Source organism: Geotrypetes seraphini, chromosome 8 (assembly GCF_902459505.1).
Source record: "Geotrypetes seraphini chromosome 8, aGeoSer1.1, whole genome shotgun sequence".
Lineage (NCBI taxonomy): Eukaryota > Metazoa > Chordata > Amphibia > Gymnophiona > Dermophiidae > Geotrypetes > Geotrypetes seraphini.
This window is the reverse complement of record NC_047091.1, coordinates 12139781-12167102: the sequence shown is the minus strand read 5'-3', so window position 1 is coordinate 12167102 and position 27322 is coordinate 12139781. Positions and strand designations below refer to the sequence as shown.

General features: G+C 43.0%; 2 protein-coding genes across 5 annotated transcripts in view; one reads left to right on the top strand and one right to left on the bottom strand.

Moving 5' to 3' along the window:
• Positions 1–1009: 1009 nt before the first annotated feature.
• On the bottom strand, positions 1010–24992 carry ZCCHC17 (zinc finger CCHC-type containing 17). Of its 4 annotated transcripts, XR_004540411.1 has the most exons (9): positions 24869–24992; positions 23115–23249; positions 22367–22424; positions 17711–17811; positions 13308–13399; positions 9843–9943; positions 4746–4867; positions 3170–3546; positions 1011–3011 (listed from the first exon to the last, which is right to left on the bottom strand). XR_004540411.1 is itself a non-coding variant. In XM_033955844.1 (8 exons), the coding sequence occupies exons 2-8, from the start codon at positions 23178–23180 to the stop codon at positions 3343–3345; spliced, it is 744 nt and encodes a 247-aa protein (XP_033811735.1). In that variant the 5' UTR covers positions 23181–23249; positions 24869–24992; the 3' UTR covers positions 1010–3342. The 4 variants fall into 4 exon arrangements, 3 of the variants coding, with proteins under 3 accessions (XP_033811735.1, XP_033811737.1, XP_033811738.1); XM_033955844.1 differs by having other exon boundaries at positions 1010–3546; XM_033955846.1 differs by having other exon boundaries at positions 1010–3546; positions 24829–24874.
• A 16-nt stretch (positions 24993–25008) lies between these two features.
• The window catches only part of SNRNP40 (small nuclear ribonucleoprotein U5 subunit 40), a 48534-nt gene continuing 46220 nt past the window's right edge, over positions 25009–27322 (top strand). Inside the window, exon 1 of the mRNA XM_033955843.1 lies at positions 25009–25383. Coding sequence (XP_033811734.1) covers positions 25234–25383 — 150 coding nt within the window. The 5' untranslated portion in view covers positions 25009–25233. The remainder of the gene's footprint in view (positions 25384–27322) is intronic.

Sequence of the window (27322 nt, the reverse complement as noted above, 5' to 3'; positions counted from 1 at the left end):
TATATACATAGGTTGTTTTTAATAAATTTAAAAATCTGAGGTCCGCGCTACTTGTAGTCTCTGGCTCTGACAAGTGGCTGAAAACAAACAATAATGAGAATGGACAGCACCCAGAAAAAGTTGGGTTTAAGCAGACCCCCATAGGCAGGGGTATATAGCAAGCACAACCACCTCTCTTTCTTTTACCAGGAAACTGGTTTAAAGGATTCGTTTTAGAGGCGCTCTGACAGATCCTAATACTTTTCCTCCCTATGCTGAGACAGAGCCATTGGAGCTAAAATGTCAGGTCTGTCAGAGCCAGAAACTACAAGTGGCACAGACCTCAGATTTTTAAGGATGTGTGATTTTATATCTGCCAGGTCCGTTTTACCCCTTCCCCAATATAATCAACATAGGAAAGCTAATACTTTGTACCAACAAGTGGTCCAGTGTGTGCCTTATCTTGTAATATTGTCATCATCCATTCTCTTGAACTTCAATCATCTGCCTCGGGTGCTTCAGGCAGCAGCAGTGTTTACAATTCGCTGCTGTTGCTGGCTTCAGGCCTTCCTCTCTGGCCGGTCCTGCCTACTTCCTGTTTTCATGAAGACAGGACTGGCCAGAGAGAAAGACCTGAAGCCAGCAACAGTAATGAATTGTGAATGCTGCTGCTGACCAATGAAGTAGTTAAATGAGGAAAGGGAGCAGAGGGGGAGAGAATGGCTTGGAGGGAAGGAGGAAGGTATGCCAGACCAAGGCAAAAGGAAGGAGGAGATGGAGAGAGGCCATATGGGAGAGAGAGAGAGAGAGATGGAAAGAGAAGAGAGGGCAGTGAATGGAAGGGGCAACATAGAGGGTGAACAGTATTCTAGCACCCGTTAATGTAATGGGCTTAAAGACTAGTATGGAAATATATTTTGAAGGAATGATAGAAATATGTATGTAAATATAATTGTGAATCTATTTGAAATGAAATCTATTTGTATTACATTATTTCCTTCAATAAAATGTTATAAATTAAAAAAAAAAAATCAAAATTACACAGCCCAGAGCTAACTTTAGAAATATCTGTCTGACTGTTTCTAAATAAAACATCAGGCTAGAGAATTAAGAGCAGGTAAACTTTACCGCAGAAAATTATTCCATGAACAAAGGGGCAATTTGCGTGCTACAGAACCTCAATAATTAAAAACACACACAGGTTTATGGGCTTCTTTCATGACATACAATTGTACTAAATTCTACTTAACACTGAATAATTTAGTTAGCATAACGAGAATAAAAAACCAGTGTGAGCAAGTGGTTCCAAAATATGTAAATCACAGCAGAGAATGACACGGGGACAATTTTTTTCCCCATCAGTTTTCTCACTGTCCCATTCCTGTAAACTCGGCCTCGAACCATGTATGATTTTAAAGCGTTTGAGGCGTGCGCAGATAAGGACAGAGCTTGCAGGGATGGGAAAATGAGTTCCCCCAGGGACGGGGCAAAATTTGTCCCCGTGTCATTCTCTAAAATCACAGCTCTAGGAGGTAGCACTACCCCCTCCCTTTCCTAATCTCTTACTAGTTGGTGTGGTTAAAGGCTGCTTAAATTTGCTATTGCAAAATCCCCCTTCCTGCACCCTTAAGAAACTGCAGAGGAGAAAACACAGGCTTGTGTTTTTCATCATAGATATCAAACCTTATAGTAGGAAATGTCCAGGCAAATATCAGCTTTCTTTCTTCTCTGTGTAAAAGTATGTATGTAAGAAATACTTTACTGAAAATTTTAAAAAATCAACATTAATAACACCCAGTTCAAATGCCTTTAAAAATTCACCTAAACATGAAAAAGAATTTGAAATAAAAATATGGTGAGAAGGGTTAGGCAGCTGTAGGCCAAATAGTACCTGGATTTTAGGTTTAATGCCAGGCTTGTATTTTATCCTGTGACCAGAAAGGACTGGCAATGCGATGGAGGAAATCTCATCCACCGTACAGTGGTGGCTCTTGCCCTAGGCTTTGAGACACACACCCAGCCAATCGGATTTTCAGAACATTCACAATTTATCTAATTTATTTGACAGATTTATATTCCACACTATCTGTAGGTTTCTAGGCAGATTACAACACTACATACATAATTAAAAGATGAGACACAATTTTCAGGGGTAACAAATAAAGGGCAGGGAGGGATGTAAACGGTATATAATCGTGTTAGAGACAAGGTGCATTTATAAATTTAGGGGGTGTTTTACTAAGGTGCACTAGCCCATTTAATTCGTGCAAAAGCGGCTAGCATGCCTTAGTAAAAGACTCTCCTATTTAAGTAACATCAGCTCTCAGGTTTAGGTTCAAGCTCTTCAGCCTGCCACTTCCTATCCACTTAGTGATCTTCCATCGCAGGCGGTGGAATAAACATCTTTTAAGCAGATGACTATACAGTAGAAGTAGTATATGCAAATTATCTCATGCATAGTCATTTTGTGTGTCCTGAAAAGCAGATTGGCTGGGTGGAATCTGAGAACCTCTTTTCTACAGTGACTCCTAGTGGCCAAGACTTTGTGCCTGTTGGCCATGCTCTAGCTGCCACGATTTCTGGCTCCTGGTCGACACTGGTTATGCTCAGTTGAGTAGGGGGAGCTATCCCCCCCCCCACATTAATGAGCAAGTAGATTCACCCTTTGCTTCTATATAAACAAAATGAAAGGGCAGCTAAAGTTTATAGCGGTGGTTCCCAATCCTATCCTGGAGGACCACCAACCAGTCAGGTTTTCAGGATAGCCCTAATGAATATGCATGAAAAAGATTTGCATGTAATGAAAATGATAGGAGTGCAGATCTGCTCCATGCATATTCATTAGGGCTATCCCAAAAACTCGACTGGCTAGTGGTCCTCCAGGACAGGGTTGGGGACCACTGGTCTATAGCTAGAGAAAAATGAAACTTGACTTGGCTCCCTCTTGCAGTTTCAGTCTAAATTTAAAAATGAAGTGAAAAATCATCCTGACTTGAAGTATGGGACACTTTGTATATACCAGGGGTGGGCAACTCCAGTCCTCGAGGGCCAGAATCCAGTCGGGCTTTCAGGATTTTCCCCAATGAATATGCATGAGATCTATTTGCATGCACTGCTTTCAATGCATATTCATTGGGGAAATCCTGAAAACCCGACTGGATTCCGGCCCTCGAGGACCGGAGTTGACCACCCCCAGTAAATAAGTAGTTATGGTGTCTACATGGAGACCCTAGGGAAAATTTGCTCTTGCAGAAAGACTGCTTCAGCCAATGTGAAGTAAGAACAGAAGAGTGTAGGGAATCAGCCCGAACCTTTGCTACAGCCCTGCCCTGGGAGAAGCGACATAGGCCAACTCCAGCCTCTTTACTCCTTGTGTCCTTGTTTCTTGTGCTTCTTTTTCCTGGATTTCATAGAGTGTTTGCCGTGCTTGGCCGCAGATGGGCCCGCCTTGGCTTCAGAGCCTGAGCTCTCCCCATCCTCTGAGGATGTTTCACGCATTTTGCTTTTCTTCTTCTTCTTTTTCTTCTCCTGTTTCGGTGGCAGAAAGAAATGGGGGTGGGAAAAAACCTTTAAACATATTAATTTTATTCACTACTTTAGACACTTGCTCGATTTATTTCATTTTAATTTATAACATTTTATTGAAGAAATCCAGTAAATATACAATAATATAATACAATAAAATAGTCATGTCATTACAATTCATCATATTAATTTCCATCAAATGTCTTTCATTTCTTCAAAATATATTTCCAAATTACCCATTACATCTCTCAATACCCTCCCCCTATTTTTTCCCCCTTCCCTTTTCCCTATTCACCTCTCCCCATCCCCACCATAATTTTTAATTATAACATTGTAATAAATGAATTAAACAAAATACAATTCAAATAATTCCACATATATTACTATCATCCCCCTATTACCACCCCGACCCTAGAATGAAAGGTGACATCAATTAACAAATACTAAAAATGCAAAGAGCGATTCCGAAGCTTCAATGTAAAGTATTAAGAATCATACTTCTTGCTCTAGAGGATAATTTTTGTATATAATGGTCCCAAATTTTCAAAAATAACCGAGTTCTAGGAAATTTACGAACCTCCCAAACCTCAAATAAAATTGATTCCTCCAATGCCAATAACTAGGCGAATCTTTCTGTAACCAATATTGCAAAATGCAGGATGGTCACAAATGTTCTATGTCTGTGTATGATATGTTGCCAAGGTATCACATAGAAACATGATGGCAGATAAAAGCCAAATGGCCCATCCAGTCTGACCATCTGCAGCATCCACCATCTCCTCCTCTCCCTATTGGCTAAGGCTCTTTAAACCTGCATTGTGAGGTCATAGAGCTTTATGGTTATAGAAACACAATGGTAGAAGGCCAAATGGCCCATCCAGTCTGCCCATCCGCAGTAACCATTATCTCTTCCTCTCTCTAAGAGATCCCACGTGCCTATCCCAGGCCCTCTTGAATTCAGACACAGTCTCTGTCTCCACCACCTCTTCCGAGAGACTGTTCCACGCATTTACCACCCTTTCTGTAAAAAAGTATTTCCTTAGATTACTCCTGAGCCTATCACCTCTCAACTTCATCCTATACCCTAACAGACTCCTTATGTAAAGGTCACCTAAAGCTCATTCTTTTTACACGTCTAATCTTCCAGCTCACAGGGGCCATCCAGCTAGGCCTTTCCCACCCTCCTTGCAGAATCTGCCAAGCCCCTGCTGTGTCTCTTCCCAAGAAAGACCAGCTGTTACCTTTTTTCTTTTCTTTGGAAGGTGCTCTGGTTGTGTTTCCTCCTCCTCCTTCTCCTCTTCCTCTGGTACCAGACTGTACTTTACTCCTCCGGGCTGCAGGAAGCATTCCTTGGCAAAATGGCCTACAAATGTCAGAGAAACCCACAGACCAATCCATATCACAGGCAGTTTTCTATGAGCAGCAGATTTCCCCCAATATTATAATGTATGTTCCCTTATTCAAATAAGATGTTTTATGTGGCAGGAGCACACTTGCGGAATGTACTCCTGAAACGCAACTAAAGGCCTTTTTGTTCCAACAAGCTTTCTCCGGAAGGGTGCAGGTTCAACTAAGAGTTATTAAGGCCTAAATTCTGTAACCAGCGTCTAAAGTTAGGCACCTATTTCGGAGGCGCTCGCCTAGATAGGCGCCTGTCTAAACTGAATAGCAAGCTCAATTAAGCTTTTGAATCAGCACTGATTGAAACCTAGGCGCCTATCAAGAAAGCGCGATTCTGCAACAAGGCGCCTCTAAAAATTTAGGCGGCCTTCGAAAAAATAGGCGCTATGCACGTTAGGCGTGGGCGTGGCTACGTGTTGGGCGCCTTCTTACAGAATCGCTGCTCTTAAGCGCTCAACTAGGCCTAACTTTTAGTTGTGCCTAGAGCTGGCCTATTTCTTGGGCGCCTCCAAAATAGGTTCCGCTCAGCGCGATTCATTAAACAGCACCGAATTTTACTTGAATCGCGTTGGACAGTAGGCACCGAACTTTTGGGCGCTTCTTATAGAATTTGCCCTTAAGTTCTGAATTGGTTTTTTTTTTTTTTTAAATTTCAGATACGTTTTATTTGTGAGACTGTGTTCCGTCATAATTTTATAATCTTAAATAATAAAATGCTAGCCCGCGCATGCGCAGTAGCGAAACGTGTTCCCTGATCCCTTTTCTGTCGGGATGTGGCCGCACAACTGCGCATGCGCGCATATTACCTCACAACAGCCTCCCTGCTCTCCACCTAGCGCTGCTTTGAAAGGACCCGGTAACGGTCGGAGAAGGCTGCGAGCTCTGACACCGACAACAGCGCCACAGCACACCCGCCGCCACCCCCTCCGGCAGCTCGCACGGCAGCTCCAGCTGTCCCCGATGATCGATCCCGATGATCGATCCGTGTAGCCGCCCGCCTCGCGTGCCGTCTTCTTTCCACTGAGGCCCGCCTTCCTCCAATGGACTCTTCTCGGCCTTTGTAAGCGGTACCGCTCCCCCAATTCCCCTTATCTCGGTGGCAGCAGCAGCAATGGTGGCCCCGGTGGTTTTCCCAGCCTTCCATCAACAAAATGACCCTACTGGCCGAAGTTTACTTATAAGTTAAAAGCCGCTGTGGCGGCTCCTCTCATGAGCCGCAACTTAGTCGGAGAAGTCTTCCGACACAGGCGACGATCATGAGAGGGTCCGCCATGGCACATTTAAACTTAAAAATAAACTTCGGCCGGTAGGGCCATTTTTCATACGATCGAGGTGGAGAGCAGGGAGGCTAGAGACTAAAACTAATCCTACATGCTATATTGCGGCAAGGGAAGGGGGGGGGGCGGCAGGAAGCTGGCCAGACCGCGGGAAGGGAAAGGGGGGGGTAGGGGGAAATGATGCTGCTGCTGCACAGGGATTTGGAGGAAAAGCAAAATACTACTACTGTTGCTGCACAGGAAAGTTGGAGGGGAGGGAAATGCTGCTGCACAGGGAAGTGGAATAGGGGCAGGGAGAGAGACAGATAGACAAAGGACAGAAAGAAAGACAGGGGCAGGTAGAAAGAAAGAAAAACAGACAGACATATATTCTAGCACCCGTTAATGTAACGGGCTTAAAGACTAGTAATAATAATAATTTATTTCTTATATACCGCTATATATGAAGTTCAAAGCGGTTTACAGTAAAGATACATTTTTACAGTACAGTACATGGGATATAAACGGTTTACAATAAAGATACATTTTGTCAGGACGTGTTATGCAGGGGGAGAGAGGATAAGAGTTAGTCTCAAATCTAGAATTGGGGAGGCGAGGTAGAGAGGAGTGCCGTAGCGAGGAAGAGGAGGTTGGGCATTTAGAATTTGTTAAACAATCGAGTTTTCAGGGATTTTCTAAAGCCTGCGTATGTAGTGGCCTCTAGTATGGGTTTTCCAAGCCAAGTGTTCAGCCTGGCTGCCTGGAAAGATAACATTCTATCTAAAAACTTTTTGCATTGGTAAGATTTCAGGGAGGGGTAATTAAATAGGTTTGTTCTGCGAGTGCTCTTGTTGGAACCATTGAGAAAGAACTGGGAGATTAGGTAAGTTGGAAGCATCCCAAAGAGAGCTTTGTAACAAATACAAGCAAACTTGAAGATGATTCTGGATTCTACGGGTAACCAGTGGAGTTTCCATTTTTTTAAACCGTGGATTAGTCGGATCACGGTGTTCTGAATTAATCTCAGTTTGTTGAGATTCTTTTTATAAGCACCTAGGTATATGATATTACAGTAATCTAGAGTGCTTAAGATGGATGATTGTACTAGTAAACGGAAGGACTTTTCGTCGAATAATTTTTTTAATAGTGCGAAGTTTCCATAGAACCGAAATACTTTTTTTAAACAATAGGTTTGCTTCTTATAGAATTTGCCCTTAAGTTCTGAATTGGTTGTTTTTTTTTAAATTTCAGATACGTTTTATTTGTGAGACTGTGTTCCGTCATAATTTTATGAACATTTGAGTTTGTAACCACCTAGTACAGTGGATAGTGCAGTATAGAAACTGTGAAATAAACTTCCGAGGGGAATGTGCAAACACCACACGCTTTATTAGTGCAGGATTAAAGTAGCAGTTGCCTTTATATTGTAAGGAACTAAGTGATATTTAAATAATCGCCGACGTTTCACGGTAACAAACCCTTTCTTCAGGGCATGTAAACTTTCACTGGTGAAAAAGAGCAAGCAACTCAAAACATATAGGAGAGTGAAAGTTTACATGCCCTGAAGAAACGGTTTGTTACCGTGAAACGTCGGCGATTATTTAAATGTCACTTAGTTTCTTACAATATACAGTCAAACCTCGGTTTGCGAGTAACCCGGTTTGCGAGTGTTTTGCAAGACGAGCAAAACATTCTCGCAAAACTTGTCTCGCAAACCGAGTGTTGACTCGATTTGCAAGCACCCACCCTGAGAACCGGCATTGCTCCCCCCCACTCGAATCGGCACCCCCCCGCCTGACCAACTTGAACTCACCCCTCCCCGTCTGGCACCGGCACGAGAACCACCATCGCTCCCCCCCCCGCTCGCAAAGGCCCCCCCAGCTCGAATCGGCACCCCCCCCGACCAACTTTAACTCACCCCCCCTCCCCGTCTGGCACCGGCACGCAGCCCACAGGATGTGCCAGTACCGCTTGAAGATCTTCTTCCTGCCTCTGCCAGCTTTGAGCATGCATCTGCGCATGCTCAAACCCTTCTAATTCTCCCTCTCGCCGAGATTCTCAGCGAGAGGGAGAATTAGAAGGACTTGAGCAAGTGGCACCGGCACGTCCTTTGGACTGTGTGCCGGTGCCAGACCGGGGGGGGGTGAGTTAAAGTTGATCGGGCGGGGGATGCCTGTTCTCGCGGGGGGGGGCTTTGCGAGCGGGGGGAGCGATGCCGGTTCTCGTGCTGGTGCCAGATTGGGGGGGGGGGGGGTGTGAGTTCAAGTTGGTCGGGCGGGGGGTGCTGAGGGGGGGGGGAGCAGCGCCGCTGGGGGGGGGCGCGGAACGTTTCCTATGGGGAAACTCGCTTTGATATACGAGTATTTTGGTTTACGAGCATGCTTCTGGAACGAATTATGCTCATAAACCAAGGTTCCACTGTAGAGGCAACTGCTACTTTAGTCCTGCACTAATAAAGTGTGTGGCGTTTGCACATTCCCTTGGACGTTTTTTGCCGATGATGTGGGCGGAGGAGGTTTGAGCATTTATGCTCTACCGAAAACAAAACCTGAGGCTTTTTCTTCCGTTGGGGTAGCGCTCTCAAATATAATAGTGGAGTTTTTTTACATTTAGCATTATTTATTACCCACTTTCACCAGTTTAAATAGAACTGTGAAATAAATAAATATTACCATTCTGGAGCTGAAGGAATGCACTCAACTACTCGTAATGTTATTCTGTTCAGGAGAAAAGTGAGCAAACTGGCTTTGCAGGGATTTCTATCTGGGAACTCCAGGGTTACACAGATGTGATGTGTGGACACCCTGAACTGGTACCTCCTAAACTCTACCAGACCTAGTTTTCACGGTAACTGAAAGAGAGCTTAACCAGGTCCTTAAACCAATACATAGGGACATATATTATTAATACTCTCTGCAGTTATCCTGAATATTAGGCCTGTCTGGGGGGAGGGGATCATAAGAACATAAGAACTGCCGGTGCTGGGTCAGACCAGTGGTCCATCGTGCCCAACAGTCCACTCACGTGGTGGCCCCCAGGTCAAAGACCAGTGCTCTAAATGAGTCCAGCCTCACCTGCGTACGTTCTGGTTCAGCAGGAACTTGTCTAACTTTGTCTTGAATCCCTGGAGGGTGTTTTCCCCTATGACAGACTCCGGAAGAGCGTTCCAGTTTTCTACCACTCTCTGGGTGAAGAAGAATTTCCTTACGTTCGTACGGAATCTATCCCCTTTCAATTTTAGAGAGTGCCCTCTTGTTCTCCCTACCTCGGAGAGGGTGAACTAAGTCAAATGCCTCAGTTTCACTCTCAAAGTTGCTCAGTGTTTGATTATGTTCTCCAGTTTTTCAGAAACATATTCAACATTTCAGCCCACTGAGCAACTTTGAGAGTGAAACTGAGGCGTAGCGATTTATGTAGGTATATGTTGTCAAGTCATCATGCTATTTTAAAAGTTAATTTAGCTCTGTGTTGTTTTAATGCATATTCATTAGGGATATCCTGAACACCTGACCTACTAAGGGTCCAACCTAGGCCAGGTTTAGGAACCACAGTACTAATAAATCTTAGTCTCCGAAAAGCGTGCTTGCTTCGGCAACTTGAATTAACACCTTTCTCCATCTGCACTGAATAAGCAAATGAGAGACGGGCAGAGAACAAGGCCAGAGGGACAGCGCACCGTACCTTTGCAGCCACATTTTTTGCAGATGGTATTCAAAACAGCTTCTAGGGTGATCTTCTGTTTGCTGTAATCCTGGAACTGGCGCTTCTTGCGCTGATCCTGACTGAGACAAAAGGGTAACATAATAACCTGAACGGTCTACCCAGTCTGTCCAACATTCCTACTCATTATACATTCATGTTTAAATTGTCTTTTCTTTAATGTTTCTGGGCTATAGACCAAAGAAGTCCATCTGGTACTAAAAACATAAGAATTGACACTGCTGAGTCAGACATCGTGCCCAGCAGTCCTCTCACGCGGCGGCCCTCTGGTCTAAGACCAGCACCCTAACTGAGACTAGCCCCACCAGCGCACTTTCCTGTTCAGCAGGAACTTATCTAACTTTGTCTTGAATCTCTGGAGGGTGTTTTCCCCTATGACAGACTCCGGAAGAGCATTCCAGTTTTCTACCACTCTCTGGGTGAAGAAGAACTTCCTTACGTTTGTACGGAATCTATCCCCTTTCAACTTTAGAGAGTGCCCTCTTGTTCTCCCTACCTTGGAGAGGTGCCGGTGCCGGACCGGGGAGGGGGTGCCTGTTCTCGCGCGGGGGGGGGGGGGGCTTTGTGAACGGGGGGGGGAGCGATGCCGGTTCTCGTGCCGGTGCCAGATGGGGGGGGTGAGTTCAAGTTGGTCGGGGGGGGGGGGGAGTTCAAGTTGGTCGGGCGGGGGGTGCCGTTTCTCGGAGTGGGTGCTTGCAAATCGGGTGAACACTCGGTTTGCGAGAATGTTTTGCTCATCTTGCAAAACACTCGCAAACCGGGTTACTCGCAAACTGAGGTTTGACTGTATATTGTAAGAAACTAAGTGATATTTAAACATGATAGATTGAATTATATGTTCTGGTGGAATTCGGTATGCCACATATATAAAATGGAACTCGCTATTGCAACACACAAAGGATACATGAATAAATTTAAAAAAATATGGGGACCATTAACCGATTTTTGTAAAGAAGGATAATTTTTCCTATAAATAAAACTTGGAAATATCTGAAGACCGTTAACATAATTTCTCTAATGAACTTTTCCCATGATAAGATAATTGTAAAGAGGGGAATGGGGTGGGCTTTTCAATTTTGAGTATTACATACTAAATTAATATTTAAAGAATGTACAATAAAATTGATTTATGTATTATTGGTTGGGAAGGAGGGTGGGACAGGGGATTATTATATTAATGTTAAACTTGATATTAATATATGAGTTAGTCAAGTGTGTATTTAAGTTTCTATTGAGTTTATTTGTAACACTTGTTGTAACACAAAAAAAATGAATAAAGATTTAAAACAAAAAAAATAAATAATCGCCGACGTTTCACGGTAACAAACCGTTTCTTCAGGGCATGTAAACTTTCACTCTCCTATATGTTTTGAGTTGCTTGCTCTTTTTCACCAGTGAAAGTTTACATGCCCTGAAGAAAGGTGAAACGTGGGCGATTATTTAAATATCACTTATTTCCTTACAATATAAAGGCAACTGCTACTTTAGTCCTGCACTAATAAAGCGAATCTTTAGGTTCCCACTGCTGGATTTGCCGTCGGTGCCCACTCCAGCCTATCCTAACCATGCTGTCACTAGGGCTTCTATCAAAGCCCTCCCCAGCTCATCCTAAACCAAATCACTATATATGGGACACAGACCCTCCAGGATTGCCCAGGACCGGCTTTAGTTTGTTTTATACCATTCATTTTCTATTTAGAGATCCTCTGTATTCATTCCACATTTTTTTTGAATTCCATCACCATTTCATCTCCACCACCTCCCTCAGGAGGGCATTCCGGGCATCTACCACCCTCTCTGTGAAAAATAATTTCTTAACATTACTCCTATGTCTGCCACCCCGCAACCTCAATTCATGCCCTCTAGTTTTACCATTTTCCTTTCTCTGAAAAAGATTTGTTTCTCTATTAATACCTTTCAAGTATTGAAATGTCTGTATCATATTCTCTCCTCTAGAGCAGACATGGGCAACTCCGGTCCTCGAGGGCCGGAATCCAGTTGGGTTTTCAGGATTTCTCCAATGACTATGCATGAGATCTATTTGCATGCACTGCTTTCACTGTATATTCATTGGGGAAATCCTGAAAACCCAACTGGATTCCGGCCCTCGAGGACCGGAGTTGCTCATGTCTGCTCTAGAGCATACTTATTTAGGTCTTGTATATTTTGGCGCAAGCCCCATACCATTTTCAACGCTTTTTCTGAACTGTTTCAACTCTTTTTACATCCTTAGCCAGATACGGCCTCCAAAACTGAACACAGTATTCCAGGAGGGGCCTCATCAATGACCTATATAAGGACTTTAATACCTCCTTTCTTCTGCTGGTCATGCCTCTTTTTTTACAGCCCTGTATCCTTCTGGCTATAGCCACTGCTTTGGAGCACGGTTCTGTTGCTTTCAGATCCTGAGACAATATAAAGCAGTGGCCTTCGTTAATTTTTAAGCTGGGACCACTTTGGATTCTGATGAACTGAAGGAGAGTCGCTCACTATTTTCCCATAGGGGTGGGGGGGCCATGACACTGCTGACATCCATCCCTATAGCCCACCTTCAGATTTCATTGGCAAATATTCTCAAGGTTGTGACTGTTTCTAAATTCTCTTGACTACTGAGAAATACCTTGTTCTTCGAGAACCAGTTGCCAGAGGTTGTGGTAAAAGCGGATAGCGTAGCTGGTTTTAAGAAAGGTTTGGACAAATTCCTGGAGGAAAAGTCCATATCTGTTATTAAGACATGGGGGAAACCTCTGCTTGCCCTGGATCGGTAGGATGGAATGTTGCTACACTTTGGGTTTTGGCCAGGTATTAGTGACCTGGATTGGCCACTGTGAGAACGGGCTACTGGATTTGATGAACCATTGGTCTGCCCCAGTAAGGCTATTCTTATGTTCTCTTGCCTTCATCTACTTTCCCCTTTCTGCCTGAGCCTGGGTAGAGAAACAGAGTAGAAGAAAAAAAAAACCCCCCCAGAAAGGTAACAAGGGCCACCAAAGAGGTCTCCGGGGGCCACCATTGAAGAACACTTGGTATAAAGGATTCTCGAGGGACACAAGATGGCAGAAAAATACCTGTACAAGGTTTTCTTGCCAGAGAGCTCAGATCCAGTTATATAATGACCAAAGATGAGATGGGAATCTGTGTTTAAGTTACCCGTATCAGTGCAGACATGGACCCTTGTCCCAGAGTGGATGTGAACGCTGCACCTGCCACTTTTACTAGTGTTTCATATGAAAAGTAGGGGTCCACTTGTTTTTACAAAATAGCACCTTCTTACCCCGTTATCCCAGCAGCCCTGTTATTCAAATTGCTTCAGAGAGAAAGAGGTTCCCCTTTGGAATTAAGTGTAGCTTCACTCAGATTATCACCTCCCATAAGAAAATCAAACGGAGTTTACGTCGCTAGACAACGGTGCAAAAATTCACCTACTCGAGCATTACGTTGTTGGGGTCCGAGTCCTTTCCAGTCCCCTGATTCACAGCCTTCATGGAAAGTGACACTTTGGTTTTTCCATCCTTGGTCTAAAGGGAGAACAAAACCCAGAAATTAAAACTGCAGCAGCATGAATCGTAAGCGTGACAGAGGCGTTAAGATACTGTACTAGCTGTACATAAGAACTGCCGCTGCTGGGTCAGACCAGTGGTCCATCGCGCCCAGCAGTCCGCTCACGCAGCGGCCCTTAGGTCAAAAACCAGTGCCCTAACTGAGATTATCCTTACCTGTGTACGTTCTGGTTCAGCAGGAACTTGTCTAACTTTGTCTTGAATCCCTGCAGGGTGTTTTCCCCTATAACATCCTCTGGAACAGAGTTCCAGTTTTCTACCACTCTCTGGGTGAAGAAGAACTTCCTTACGTTCGTACGGAATCTATCCCCTTTCAATTTTAGAGAGTGTCCTCTCGTTCTCCCTACCTTGGAGAGGGTGAACAATCTATCTTTATCTGCTAAGTCTATTCCCTTCAGTATCAGATGGAATTTTTCCTGGATTTATTTAGGTCGATTTAACTGAGTCTAGCCTTACCTGTGTACGTTCTGGTTCAGTAGGAACTTGTCTAACTTTGTCTTGAATCCCTGGAGGGTGTTTTCCCCTACAACAGACTCCGGAAGAGCGTTCCAGATTTCTACCACTCTCTGGGTGAAGAAGAACTTCCTTACGCTTGTATGGAATCTATTCCCTTTTAACTTTAGAAAGTGGCCCTCTCGTTTTCCCTATCTTGGAGAGGGTGAACAACCTGTCTTTATCTACTAGGTCTATTCCCTTCATTATCTTGAATGTTGGCAATGGAGGAGAATTGAAAATCTCTGGTTCTAATTCCTGCTATGCCACTACAGGCAGTCCCTGGCTTAAGAATGAGTTCTGTTTTTTAAACCATTTTTAAGCTGAATTTGTATGTAACTTGGATTCTGTACAGCACACAGGCTATAAAAACATTAAATAACATTAAAGAAACAGTCCTCAAAATAAAGTACTGCACGAGATAATGGACAAGACCCAGAGCAAAATTAATATACCTTGCCCAGATTTTTGAATCTTGTGGTATTTTTGAACTTGCCCCTCTCCCCGTCTTTTTCTACCCTGCTGGTAAAAAGTGGCACTGCAGAATGACTCCCGACATGAGAATCAGAACTGTTTCATTTTAGTTTTTAGCGAATTCTTACTTCTCGATGTTGCAGCCAAGCTTTGGCAGCAGGGAGGAGGTTTCTGCTAACGTCAGATCCCTTTCTACCTCAAGACACACACCTGTAGATCAGGGTTCTCAACCCAGTCCCTGGGACACACAGGGCCAGTTACCTTTTTAAGAACAAAACCCATTAGGGACGGGATGGGGAGACTGAGTTCCTGCGGGGGATGGGGAAAATTTTGTCCCCATGTCATTCTCTAAGGGAAACCCCCAACTAGTTGTAAATAAAAGGGTCATGGCCTTATAGTCATTGCAGAAGCTTATTATAGATTGTTTCCTTTGCCTGGATGGTAAGCTTTTGAGTTCCGTGTTCTGTGAAAAGGGAAAACGAGAAATGGCAACATGGGGTAATAACAGAGCTGGTGTTAAGCATGCAAACAGGGACATTGACCTCAGCTACAGGAAGCCTGCAGGAGATTCAGCCCACTGGAGAGGCTTTGGAGGCCTTCTCCCAAATTTCTGCCCTGGATACCAGCATGTTTAACATTGACCCTGGGTAACACTTGGAGAAATATAAGAAGTAGTACCCAGATCCAAAAGGACACACATGCACATTATCCACAGTCCACACCCATATTTGAATCTGAAAATATAACATCTCTGCCACGGTGCCAGTGTAATAATAATAATTAAATAAACCATTTATTTATATACCATCTTCACCGGAAGAATTACAAGGTTCACAAAAGAATGAATAGATCGCAAAAGAATGAATCTAACATCTCTGCCACAGTGCCAGTGTAATAATAATAATTAAATAAACCATTTATTTATATACCATCTTCACCGGAAAAATTACAAGGTTCACAAAAGAATGAATAGATCGCATCAGCAAGTGATTTCCAATCTCATATACAAGATGAAACAGTATTAAAATATCTAAGACTAAAACTTATTAAAGAGCAATACTTTTCTAAATCTTAGATGATCATTTTTCTAATGTAATTCAATTGCTAATGAGGTTCAGCCCCTGACATATCCTGAAAATCCAACGTAGTCCGGACAAATACTGAAGGTATTAGGGAGATGTACAATGTCCTCAAAAGCCTTTTTTATTTCACAGCTGAAAGTCAGCCAGGTGGTGTAGTAATATTTTCAAAAGCATTCCACAGAAGACATAAACAACAAAAATCGGAGATGGCCAAGGGTATAATGTCGTCACTGGAGCCACACTGCAACACTCTTTCCATCTAAATATTTTTATACATGTTTTTTAAAGTGTTATTTTATAGAATAATTTAAAAATGGCCCCCACACATCCTTAAATTTATTATAGTAACCTTTTTGAACTGCCAACGCTCTTTCCATTTTAAACACATGACATATTGAATTCCACTAGAAACAATAATTCAACCTTGTACAATCTTTCCAGTTATACGTTATTTGTTCTTGTGGATCGGGGGGGTGTGGGGTTGGATTTCTATTAATAATATATATGAATGATAAGATATTATAGTCATGTGGTATATTTTTTGTTGTATATGGAAGTGGGAGGGGGTGGGGTTATATCTTTTTGTTGTATGATATGGTAGATTTTCAAGTGATATTGTATTCTAATTGTTTGATATTTACTGTACACTTGTTGTGAATTATAAAATGAATAAAGAATTTTTTAAAAAAATTATTTTATAATGATTTTACAGTATACAATCTTTACATCTAAGTGTATGTGATGAGACGAGCGGTCATTTCCCCATCACACTGCCGGGACCTGCAGTGCTCCTGGCCAGGTTTTCTAACAACCCTTTCGGTAGTCATACACATCTACACTAGACACTCTTGAAGGTATAATGAACACTTTTATTGTTGTACAGGACCCGAGTCTGTTCCTTCACAAGCTCAGAGAAACCAAAACTCTATACGTACTTTTAAGTTCAGTCTCTTAGTTCAGTGGAACAGTTTGTCCTATAGACAGTGTCAATTCCCATTCAGTGCTTAATCAGCTCTTAGCAATTTCAAGACCTGCGTGGCTTCCCTCAGCCACACCAGATATTAGTTGTTCCCTGCACAGCAGTGTTAGGCTCTTCAGCAGACAGCCTCAACCCAATAAACATTGACTTACCGTAGCCAGCACCTTTACTGTCCAAGCTTCCAATATCCAGCCAAGCACACCACCACTCACCATACCAGCTCTTCCAAATAATCCTTATCAGTCTTCTCAGCTTCCCCCGGGGTTCTCCTTAACCCACGGCTTCTGAGCCTTCTCTGCTCAGGGAAGTCTCTTTGTGGAGGCTCTCACCTTCCCACGGATACCCTCTCCTAGGGACCTCACAGAATGAATCCCAGACTGGGCATATGAAGCTCTTCCTGCCCGGGTTCCACCCCATGACTCAGTAGGGTAGCCTGCTCATGCAATTCAGAGCCACCTGCTGGATGAGGGTTGAACTCTGAGCTACAAAGCTCAATGCATCTTGGACCCTGTAGTTTCAGCGTCACCTGCTGGATGAGGATTGAACTCTGAACTACAGAGCTCAATGCATTCCGGGCTCTAGAGTTTACCCACTAATTGGCCAGCGCCCTCTACTGCCCAACATCACTCGTGAGGGAGAATCCCCGACTCCCTCACAGTGTATAAAGCTTTTTGCAACAATTTATTTATATAATGTTAGGAGCCTTGACTTAGGCATTTGCTGAAACACAGCTGTGTTGGGTCAATAAAATTAATAACCAGAATGTGGGTCCAGTGACATTAATATCCCCCTAGCCATCTCCACTTTTTTCTTATTAATATTTTCCCCATATCATGTTGTTTCATATATGGGTCCATATACACCCACTGTATACCTATGGGCTGTAAGGCACTTAACACATACTAATTCATTAGGTACGCTAAATCTGGGTTCATAGTCATTTGCGCGCAGACAATTCGGAGCAAGACACCAGCGCGCCGCCGAAAAACTTACTTTGAAAGAGCTCCGAAGCGGGGTGCGAGTGGGGAACCCCCCCCCCCACTTTACTTCATACTGTTCGTGCTGCCGTTGGGGGGGGGAGGTTTGGGGAGTTGGAACCCTCCATTATAGATAAAACGGACCCCCCCCCCACACCTCACGTCGGAGCTCTTTAAAAGTAAGTTGTTCTGTGGCGTGCTGGAGTCACCCTAAATCTGTTAGCACCTCTTGTTAAAATGAACCCCATAATGTTTAAAAGCTTACCTCTATTCCAATAACTTTCACCCAGACCTTCTCTCCAAGATCTACTATTTCTGAAGGCTTTTCCACCCGACAAGATGACATATGAGTTCTATGGACAAGGCCTTAATAAATAAAGAAATGCATCAACCAGAACTGTTTGGTGTAGCTCGAATGCTTCACTATATTATGATAGAAAAAGATGATTAAAAAGGATTCTGTTCCCCTGAACTATTTAGATTATATTCAATGAAGGGGAATTCAGAACACAACAGGAATGTAAAATAATGCTTCCCCTTTTACAAAACCACGCAAGAGGTTTTAGCGCTCTGTGCGGCTCCAACGATCATGCACTTCCTAAGAGCATCGGAGCAGCGCAGAGCATTCGGCGTGCCGGCTGGCGCTAAAAACCTCTTGCGTAAAGGGGGGGTGGGGCTGGGTATTTTCCTCTTATGCAGCATATAAGCACGTTCTGAAAGAGAAACTCTCCACTGAAATGCAAGGTGACTAACCCAAACCTTAACATTTGCTTTGCAGTATAGGTTACTTAAATTGATATACTGCACATCATACAATAATTTTTTAGCACATAACCAGCGGTCTCAAACTCTTTGCAGGGCCACATTTTGGATTTGTTGGTACTTGGAGGGCCGCAGAAAAAATAGTTAATGTTTTATTAAAGAAATGACAACTTTGCATGAGGTAAAACTCGTTATAGTTTATAAATCTTTCCTTAATTGCTTTTCAGTTATACACAGCTGAAACAGTGCAACATGCAGAAAGTGAAGTTTAGATAGTTTTTCACTTTCTGCATGTTGCACTGTGTACAGCTGAAATTATTAGAAGCAATTAAGGAAAGATTTACCTCATGCAAAATTGTGATTTAGATTCTAAAGTGCAAGAGACAAGATTTTGGTGTAGTCCTCTAGGCTTTTTTGTAGAGGGGAGAATCAATATCCGACTTGTGCCTGGAAAACTTGTGCCTACGTGTCCGGTGGTCGCGTCCGCAACCACTTTCAGCTCTCACCTCCTCCCCCACTGAACACAACCTCCATCTTACATGAAGGAGTCACTGCCAGGAGAAGTGCCGAATTTCGCGAGAGTTCACGAGATTACATACACACGCACAAGCTGCAGTGCCTCCAAAGGTTACCTTACGTTTTGGAACGTTGCCCGCCTCACTGCTGTAACTTCACGCAAGCGCTTTCCTGCATCTGTACGCGATTGTCCTCTCCACTCCACCTCACACATGTGTACGTGATTGTCCTCTCCACTCCACCTCACAATCGCGTACAGACGCAGGAAAGTGCTTGCGTGAGGTGGGCAATGTTCCAGAACAATGGTAACATACCGAGGGCCTCAAAATAGTGCCTGGCAGGTCGCATGTGGCACCCGGGCCGTGAGTTTGACACCACTGGTCTATACCATAAATCCTGAGTTGCAAGTTTCCAAGTTCATTACAATGTGGTATCCCACTATTCGGTTATAACCTTATAAGTGGCTTACAGTAACAAAATTATAAAATTATTCTGCCATATAATAGTGTTTCAATACATTACGAGAAAATGGGGGTCAGGGAAAGAACTACAATATCATATAGAAAAGATAGGGAAACACTTTAGGATAAACTATATGTCTTCCAGCTTATTGATTAGTAAATTCTATTTTAACTAAAAGCATCATTAAATAAAAAATTATCTGTGGGCTAGCTGCTGCCCCAAATCCCATCCCGTCATGGCATGAAGAAGAATTTCCTTTGGTGTGATAGCTCCCACCCTCTGGATCTCAGATTAGAATCTTTTAAGAGTCTTCCCCAATTAACTGGCCTCATGTTTGAACCTGTAGTGGGTTGGATTGTGTTGCATGATTGGGTGCACAGAAGAGCGTGGCACGGGGACAAATTTGTCCCCGTCCCTGCAGGAACTCAATTTTCTCATCCCGTCCCCGTGTTTTGTTGCCGTCCCTGCCCCATTCCTGTAAGCTCTATCTTAACTGCACAAGCCTTGAACACTTATGATTTTAGTGTTTGAGGCTTGTGCAGATGAGGACAGAGCTTAGGCATTGGCGGAATGAGGCATTATGACATCACAATCTGAGCTCTAAAATGTTGCTACTTAGGATTTTAAAGTGTTTGAGGCTTGGGCAGATGAGGACGGAGCTTAGGCATTGGCGGAATGAGGCATTATGACATCACAATCTGAGCTCTAGAATATTGTTGCTTATGATTTTAAAGTGTTATGAGGCTTATGCAGATGAGGATGGAGCTTGCAGGAATGGGGCAGGGATAAAAACACTCACAGGGGCGGGATGGGAAATGAGTTCCCGCATGGATGGGGGAAAAATTTGTCCCCATGTCATTCTCTAGTGACTTTCTCTTATTTGCTTTTGATTTTTTACTATTTCTTTGTCAAGACCTCTGGTTTCCCTAATCTCTATTCTTTTAGGATTGTTAATGATTCCTTGTATTTACTTCTGTTTTATTGTAAACCAAATAGTTGTCAAATTCAATTAAGTCCCTGCATTGAAAAACAGCATGAAAAATTTTACCCCTTTTAGGGGGACAGGGATGGGTGGAGAAGAAACATTTTGATTTTACCCAGTAACTAAGTTACTGGGTAAAATCATTTGAAAATCATTTGAAATAAAATAAAATCATTTGAAATAAAATCATTTGAAAATTGTCCTCTTGAATTTAACATGATCAAACATTCACTAGCAGCCATAAGAATGTGGTAGAGACGTGCAGAGTTATTATTATGGGATGGAGGAAAAATCGAATCTACTATCAAAAACTCTCCACTTTCAAAAAACGCTGCTGCGCCTCAACCAGATGAAAGAAAAAGCTTCGGTTTTACAGTGAGTTTGTTTATACTGTGACTCTACTCAAAAAACCATCATCGGCATAAAAAATGTTCAGCCCTTTATGCTGGGGGGGGGGAAATAATACTATTACATTCTATGTGTACTTTTAACGGGGGTTTAAATAAATCAGGCCAACAATCGTTTCATGGTGTAGCACCACTTCTTCAGGGCCATATGAACCTGTAACATCGAACCTGCAACAAATGATTTTATAACCTAAACTAATTCAGGGAAAATATAAATCTTATAGTACAAAACAACTGGCTTACTCTCTCCCTCTGCTTGCCCAGCGTACTGCAAATAGCGCTCCCAAGAACCAATCAGGTGGAGAGTTTAATAGATTCAATCATGATGACTCCTCCCCCCTCCCCCCTGAAGCCATGATTGGTTCCTCAAGAATATGGGAGACCAATCGACCAATCAGGAGGTTTTTTCACCCGCTCAATCCCTTGGGAGCATTTATGTTCAAACATTTTATTGAAGGAACAAAATAAAAATACATTCATATAATACATAAAGATATTCCTTACAAATAATTTCACATATTTAAAATTCCAATCTTTAAAATATTATCATAAAATACTATCATTCCTTCAAACATTTTATATGAGAAACCATAATCCCCCATTATCACCCCCATCCCTTCTCCCTCCCATTCTCTCTTTCCTCCCAGGATGAAAGGTGACAAAAACAGCCAGGTTTTGGAATACAATGAAGGCAACCATAGCTTCAATGCAATTCATTAAGAATTAAACTTCTTGCTCTAGATGAAAGTTTTTGAACATATGGGTCCCAAGTTTTCATAAAAAGACGAGTTTGTCTAGGAGATCGACAAACCTCCCAAACCGCAAATAAAAGTAAACAATGTAATTGATTCTGCCAATGCCAAAAACTTGGAGGCTCTGTCTGTAACCAATATTGCATAATACATTTATGACCTATCATGCATGCTTTCTGAAATAAAAGACATCTCCCTTGACCAAACACCCCACAAGCAGCTGCCTTACCAAAAAGCATTCCCCTTGGAGATCCCACAATAGGACTATCCCATAATGAACCCAAGTATAATAGGATGGCAGCATTTAACAGATGCTAGAGTGCTATTCGCAATATGCTGCACCATGCAGCTATTCCATGGAACGATTGTTGGCCTGACTTATTTAAATCCCCGTTAAGAGTACACATAGAATTTAATTGTATCATTTTTCCCCTGCAGCACAAAGGGACAAAAGTTTTATTTGCCCATGTTGGTTATTTGAGTAGAGTCGCAGTATAAACTGACTCACTGTAAAACTGAGAATTTTTCTTTCGTCCACTTGAAGTGTAGCAGCATTTTTTGAAAGTGGAAAGTTTGATAGTATATTGGAGTTTATCACTCAAACACATCCCCTCCGTCAAGCCGTTATGCAGTTTCTAGCTTATTCTACATGGACTTGAGGAAAGGAAATTTAACAATTTTATTGTTTATAAAACAAATACAATGCGTATTACCCTTTCAGAAAGTTTGTTGTTGTTGTTAAGTCTTTATTGGGGACTGGGGGTATAGTCAGCATCACCCCTCCTAGGGCCCCAAAATCTACCTGAAGCTGAACAAAGCTTATCCTGCCAGCAGGTTTTAGGGCTCCACCCGAGTTTCTGCTGTGCGCCCCTGCACATTTTTACACCAGTCTAACACAAGTCCCTTTAGAAACAGTATTTGTTTCACTTCTCTGCCCACAGCTGAGAAAAACTGATAGCAAACTCAATTAGCCCAAAGAAGACAGAGAGACCAAATTGAGAAAAAGCATGTTAGAAAAATACCAATACAATGTGACAGACCTTGTTTGCTGCAGCCTGGAATTTTAATAAAGGCTCCATAGTCTGTGATGTTAGCAACCTGGGAAAACGATTCAGTGCAGTTAGAAAAGTAAACACACTATTTTGGTTAAAGATATCATTATTATCTGTTCATTCCCTTATCAAGCTCTTCGGTAATTATCCCCTTTTTCTTCTTCACAGATCTGTTTTATATGCTTACTGCAGAAAACGAACAGTTGGTAAAGCTGATCAGCAAATATTCTAAGTACAATTTATTCACCCTTCTACAATGACAGTGAGGTTTCACCATGTGAAGGTAATCTAGTGTGCTGCTTTCTTTTTCTTAGGAAAGTTGTACATGGCTCAAGGAAGGCACCCACCATTCATAGCCTAAATCAGGGGCTGGTAGTCTCAAGGGCTGCAACCCGATTGGCCTTTGGCTACCCATCATATTCTGTTTCATTCATCGTCCCATCAAAGGGTATGAATACTTTGCAGGAACATACTAATACCAAACAAGAATCAATACAAATAAGGGCAGAAAGCCTCATCCTTCAGCTCAATACAGAAATGATGGGATAGTGCAGGCCTCATGCCATTTCAACTACTTCACGTAGTGACCCCAGTAACCGCAAATCACAAGAAGTATTCTTCAGGACTATCTCCAGGCCTGTAAGCTTGCAGTTGTTATTGTAAGAACAAAAGCCGAATCTACTTTCTCCAAATGGGCTACACAATATTCTCAAAATATCAACTTCATTTTTTTTACCTCTCCTTTGAAGATATCATAGAGCTTTGGTAATGATTCCATACTATTCGATCTTCCATAACTCATAACTGAATCCAACACTACAGCAACCTTTCTGCTTGTTAAAGAGCATCTTCTGTTCTACAACACATTTCTCTGAAATAAATCAACAGAAGCATATATGTTAAGTAATTTGTGTTTAATTTCTTATAAAGAATAGTGCCTTTTGTGTCCCAGTGGGTTAACCTTTTGAGAATCTGAATGCAGATCTTAGAGACTCTCAAACATACATAATCATACCTGCTTCTAATTCAATACTTTGCTTTTAAAAATTACGGTGTGATGTTACCTGACCCTGATCCAATAGGTTTTAGTCATTCTGTGATGACATTTGAAATGTCCAGAACATGACACTCAATCTTGACTCTCTTGCTCCCAAAAGTTCAGGGATTTTTAAAAACATTAGAATTTATAACTCGCTTTTCAAGTCAAAAGTGGGTTAGAACAATTAAAGCTACATGTGGTTTCTAAAATAATTAGAAACAAACATACCCCATAAAACATATCAGAAAATTATAGAGTAACAAGATAATCAACTACTTAAAATAATTTCACAAAAATAAACCTAAAAGATAACTAAATAAGATTTATCAATGCTTCTTCACACTGCAAAAATGAATTTTTAGTGAGAAGCAGAAGCGGTACCTGACACACACTCATGCATCAACTACAAGTCATATACTCATAATTACAAATTTATTCAAATATAGATTACTATCTGTGTTCTGCTTTTGATTTGTTGAGTATTTGTGACCCCTGAAGCAGGCGGTTATCTGCTGAAACACGGCCCCATGTTAGGTCTTTTTATCTGTCTGTGCTTTGCTAATAAAAGTGTGCCCTACAGTTCTTGGTTCTTTAGAACAATAAAGCTATATGTGGTTTCCAATATAATTAGAAAGGAACATACCCCATAATACGGTTACCATATGGCTCCAGGAAAAGAAGGATGGATTGAGACATCCGGGTTTTATTTCCATTGCTTTCAATTAGGGTGACCAGATTTTCGAGAGTGAAAATCCGGACCCATGGCCCCACCCTGTTCCATCTGAGTCACGTCCCGTTCCGCCCCCAGATTCCTTGACCTGTTTACTCATTGGGACGCCATCTGCGCTGCCATGATGTCCCCGCATTGCATCCGCGCAGATGTTGTCCCGATGTCGCTCGTTGCTAGAAGCTTTTGAAAACCTGGACAAAGTGCTGAATTTTGAAAAGCCATCCGGACATGGCTTCGAAAAGGAGGCCACGTCCGGGGAAATTTGAACATCTGGTAACCCTACTTACAGTGGAAGTAAAACCCGGATGTCTCAATCCATCCTCCTGTTTTGGGAACCATATGGTAACCCTATAAAGCAGTGTTTCCCAACCCTGTCCCGGAGGACCCCCAGCCAGTCAGGTTTTTGAGATAACCCTAATGAATATGCATGAGAGAGATTTGCATATAATGGAGGTGACAGGCATGCAAATCTGCTTCATGTATATTCATTAGGGCTATCCTGAAAACCTGACCGGCTAGTGGTCCTTCAGGGCAGGGTTGGGAACCACTGCTATAAAGAGTAACAAGACAATCAACTATTTAAAGAATTTCAGAAAGAACCGCCTAAAATATGACTAAATAACTTTCATCAGTGCGTCACACAACAAAGAATAAATTTTGATTGACAAGCAAAAACAGTACCTGACCCACGTAGTGCACCCACAAACACACATACACTCACCACTTCGCTAATACCGGCCTGCAACTGCATCAGCCAATCAAAAGCAAGAACTAATGGACGCCGCGTTCTGCCAACCAATCACACTGCTATCAATAAAAACGTTAGCGTTGGTGACGACCAATCAAATCAGCGTATGTAACACTAGCCAAATCAATTCCCCCCAGTAGCTTTCTCCAGCACGCGCCTCGAGCATCGGCCAATCACCCATGAGACCGGAGAGCCAGGGAGAGGCTTGGAACGCGTCGTGCGGTTCTGCGGCGACTGTCCGCGCCGGTGACGCTTGCGTTGCGCGCGCTGGCCTGTTTTCTGGTGGAAGCCGCGGCCTGGTCGCCGGCGCTGCTGAGTGAATTCCCCTGCCGGTCGTTATGATTGAGCAGAACAAAAGGAAAGGGCAGGAGTTGGTGCTGTTGCCGCCGGCGGCGAAGAAAGGCCGACATGAGCTGGTGGCGGCGGGGGCCACGGCCACGGCCACGGCTACGGCGACGGCGACGACTCAGCAGGCGCTGGTGCCAGCGGTGAGGGAAGGGACATGGGGCTGAGAGGACTCGTCCTGAGAGCATTGAAGGGAAGCTAGTGTGTTCCTAATACCAAGGGTTGCGAGAGAATTTCAGGCAGTGAAAAAAAAAAAAAATTACTTGTAGAAAATCAAGTTTATTAGGTTTTTATATACCGCCTATCAAGGCTATCAAAGCGGTTTTACAACCGGGTACTCAAGCATTTTCCCTGGTGGTCTCACAGTCTAACGCAGGGGTGTCAAAGTCCCTCCTTGAGGGCCGCAATCCAGTCGGGTTTTCAGGATTTCCCCAATGAATATGCATTGAAAGCAGTGCATGCAAATAGATCTCATGCATATTCATTGGGGAAATCCTGAAAACCCGACTGGATTGCGGCCCTCCAGGAGGGACTTTGACACCCCTGATCTAATGCGTTGTCTCGACTCTGGGGGGGTTGAAGAAACTTTGCCCAAAGACATCGAGCCCTTTCAGAGCAGTGTTTCTCAGCTCGGTCCTGGAGTACCCCCCTTGCCAATCCGGGTTTTCAGAATATCCACAGTGAGTATGCACGAAAGAGATTTGCATACAATGACGGCAGTGAATGCAAATCAATCTTGTGCATATTCATTGGGGAAATCCTGAAAACCCGACTGGATTGCGGCCCTCCAGGAGGGACTTTGACACCCCTGATCTAATGCGTTGTCTCGACTCTGGGGGGTTGAAGAAACTTTGCCCAAAGACATTGAGCCCTTTCAGAGCAGTGTTTCTCAGCTCGGTCCTGGAGTACCCCCCTTGCCAATCCGGGTTTTCAGAATATCCACAGTGAGTATGCATGAAAGAGATTTGCATACAATGAAGGCAGTGAATGCAAATCAATCTTGTGCATATTCATTGGGGAAATCCTGAAAACCCGACTGGATTGCGGCCCTCCAGGAGGGACTTTGACACCCCTGATCTAATGCGTTGTCTCGACTCTGGGGGGTTGAAGAAACTTTGCCCAAAGACATCGAGCCCTTTCAGAGCAGTGTTTCTCAGCTCGGTCCTGGAGTACCCCCATTGCCAATCCGGGTTTTCAGAATATCCACAGTGAGTATGCACGAAAGAGATTTGCATACAATGAAGGCAGTGAATGCAAATCAATCTCGTGCATATTCATTGTGGATATCCTGAAAACCTGGACTGGCGAGAGGGAAATCCAGGACCGTGTTGAGAAACCCTGTTCTAGCCTTCAATAAAATGACAGTTTATCAAGTAGATCAGTGTTTCTGAACTCGGTCCTGGAGTACCTCCCTTGTTTTCACTGCCTCCGTTATATGCATGTTTCTTTCATGCATATTCATTGTGGATATCCTGAAAACCTGTCTGACAAGGGGGTACTCCAGGACTGAGTTCAGAAGCACTGTTTTAGAGAAGCACTTTTCACTAAATACATATTTGGGGGAAATAAGCTAGTAATAAGTGTAGTTGCATTTTGTAACACCTTGATTTTAAAACACTTAGGTCTGCTTTTATGTGTGGAGGAGAAATAGGGGTTACCATATGGCTCCAGATAAAGGAGGCTGGATTGAGACATCTGTATTTTACTTTTATTGAAAGCAATGGAAGTAAAACCCGGATGTCTCGATCTGGCCTCTCTTTTTCTGGAGGCATATATGGTAATCCTAGTCTAGTGGTTAGAGTAGCTGCCTCAGCACCCTGAAGTTCTGAGTTCGATTCCCACTACAGCTCTCTCTGACTTTGGGCAAGTCACAAAACACTTCATTGGCCCAGGTATAAAATAAGTACCTGTCTAAAATATATAAACCGCTTTGATTGTAACCACACAGAAAAGTGGTTTTTTTATTTATTTTTATATCCCATTCTTCCCAAAGAGCTCAGAACTTTACAGCTTACATTCAGTATTTAAAGCAGGGGTGTCCAGTCTGCGGCCCCGTGAAGTATTTTGTGCGGCCCTGGTTGA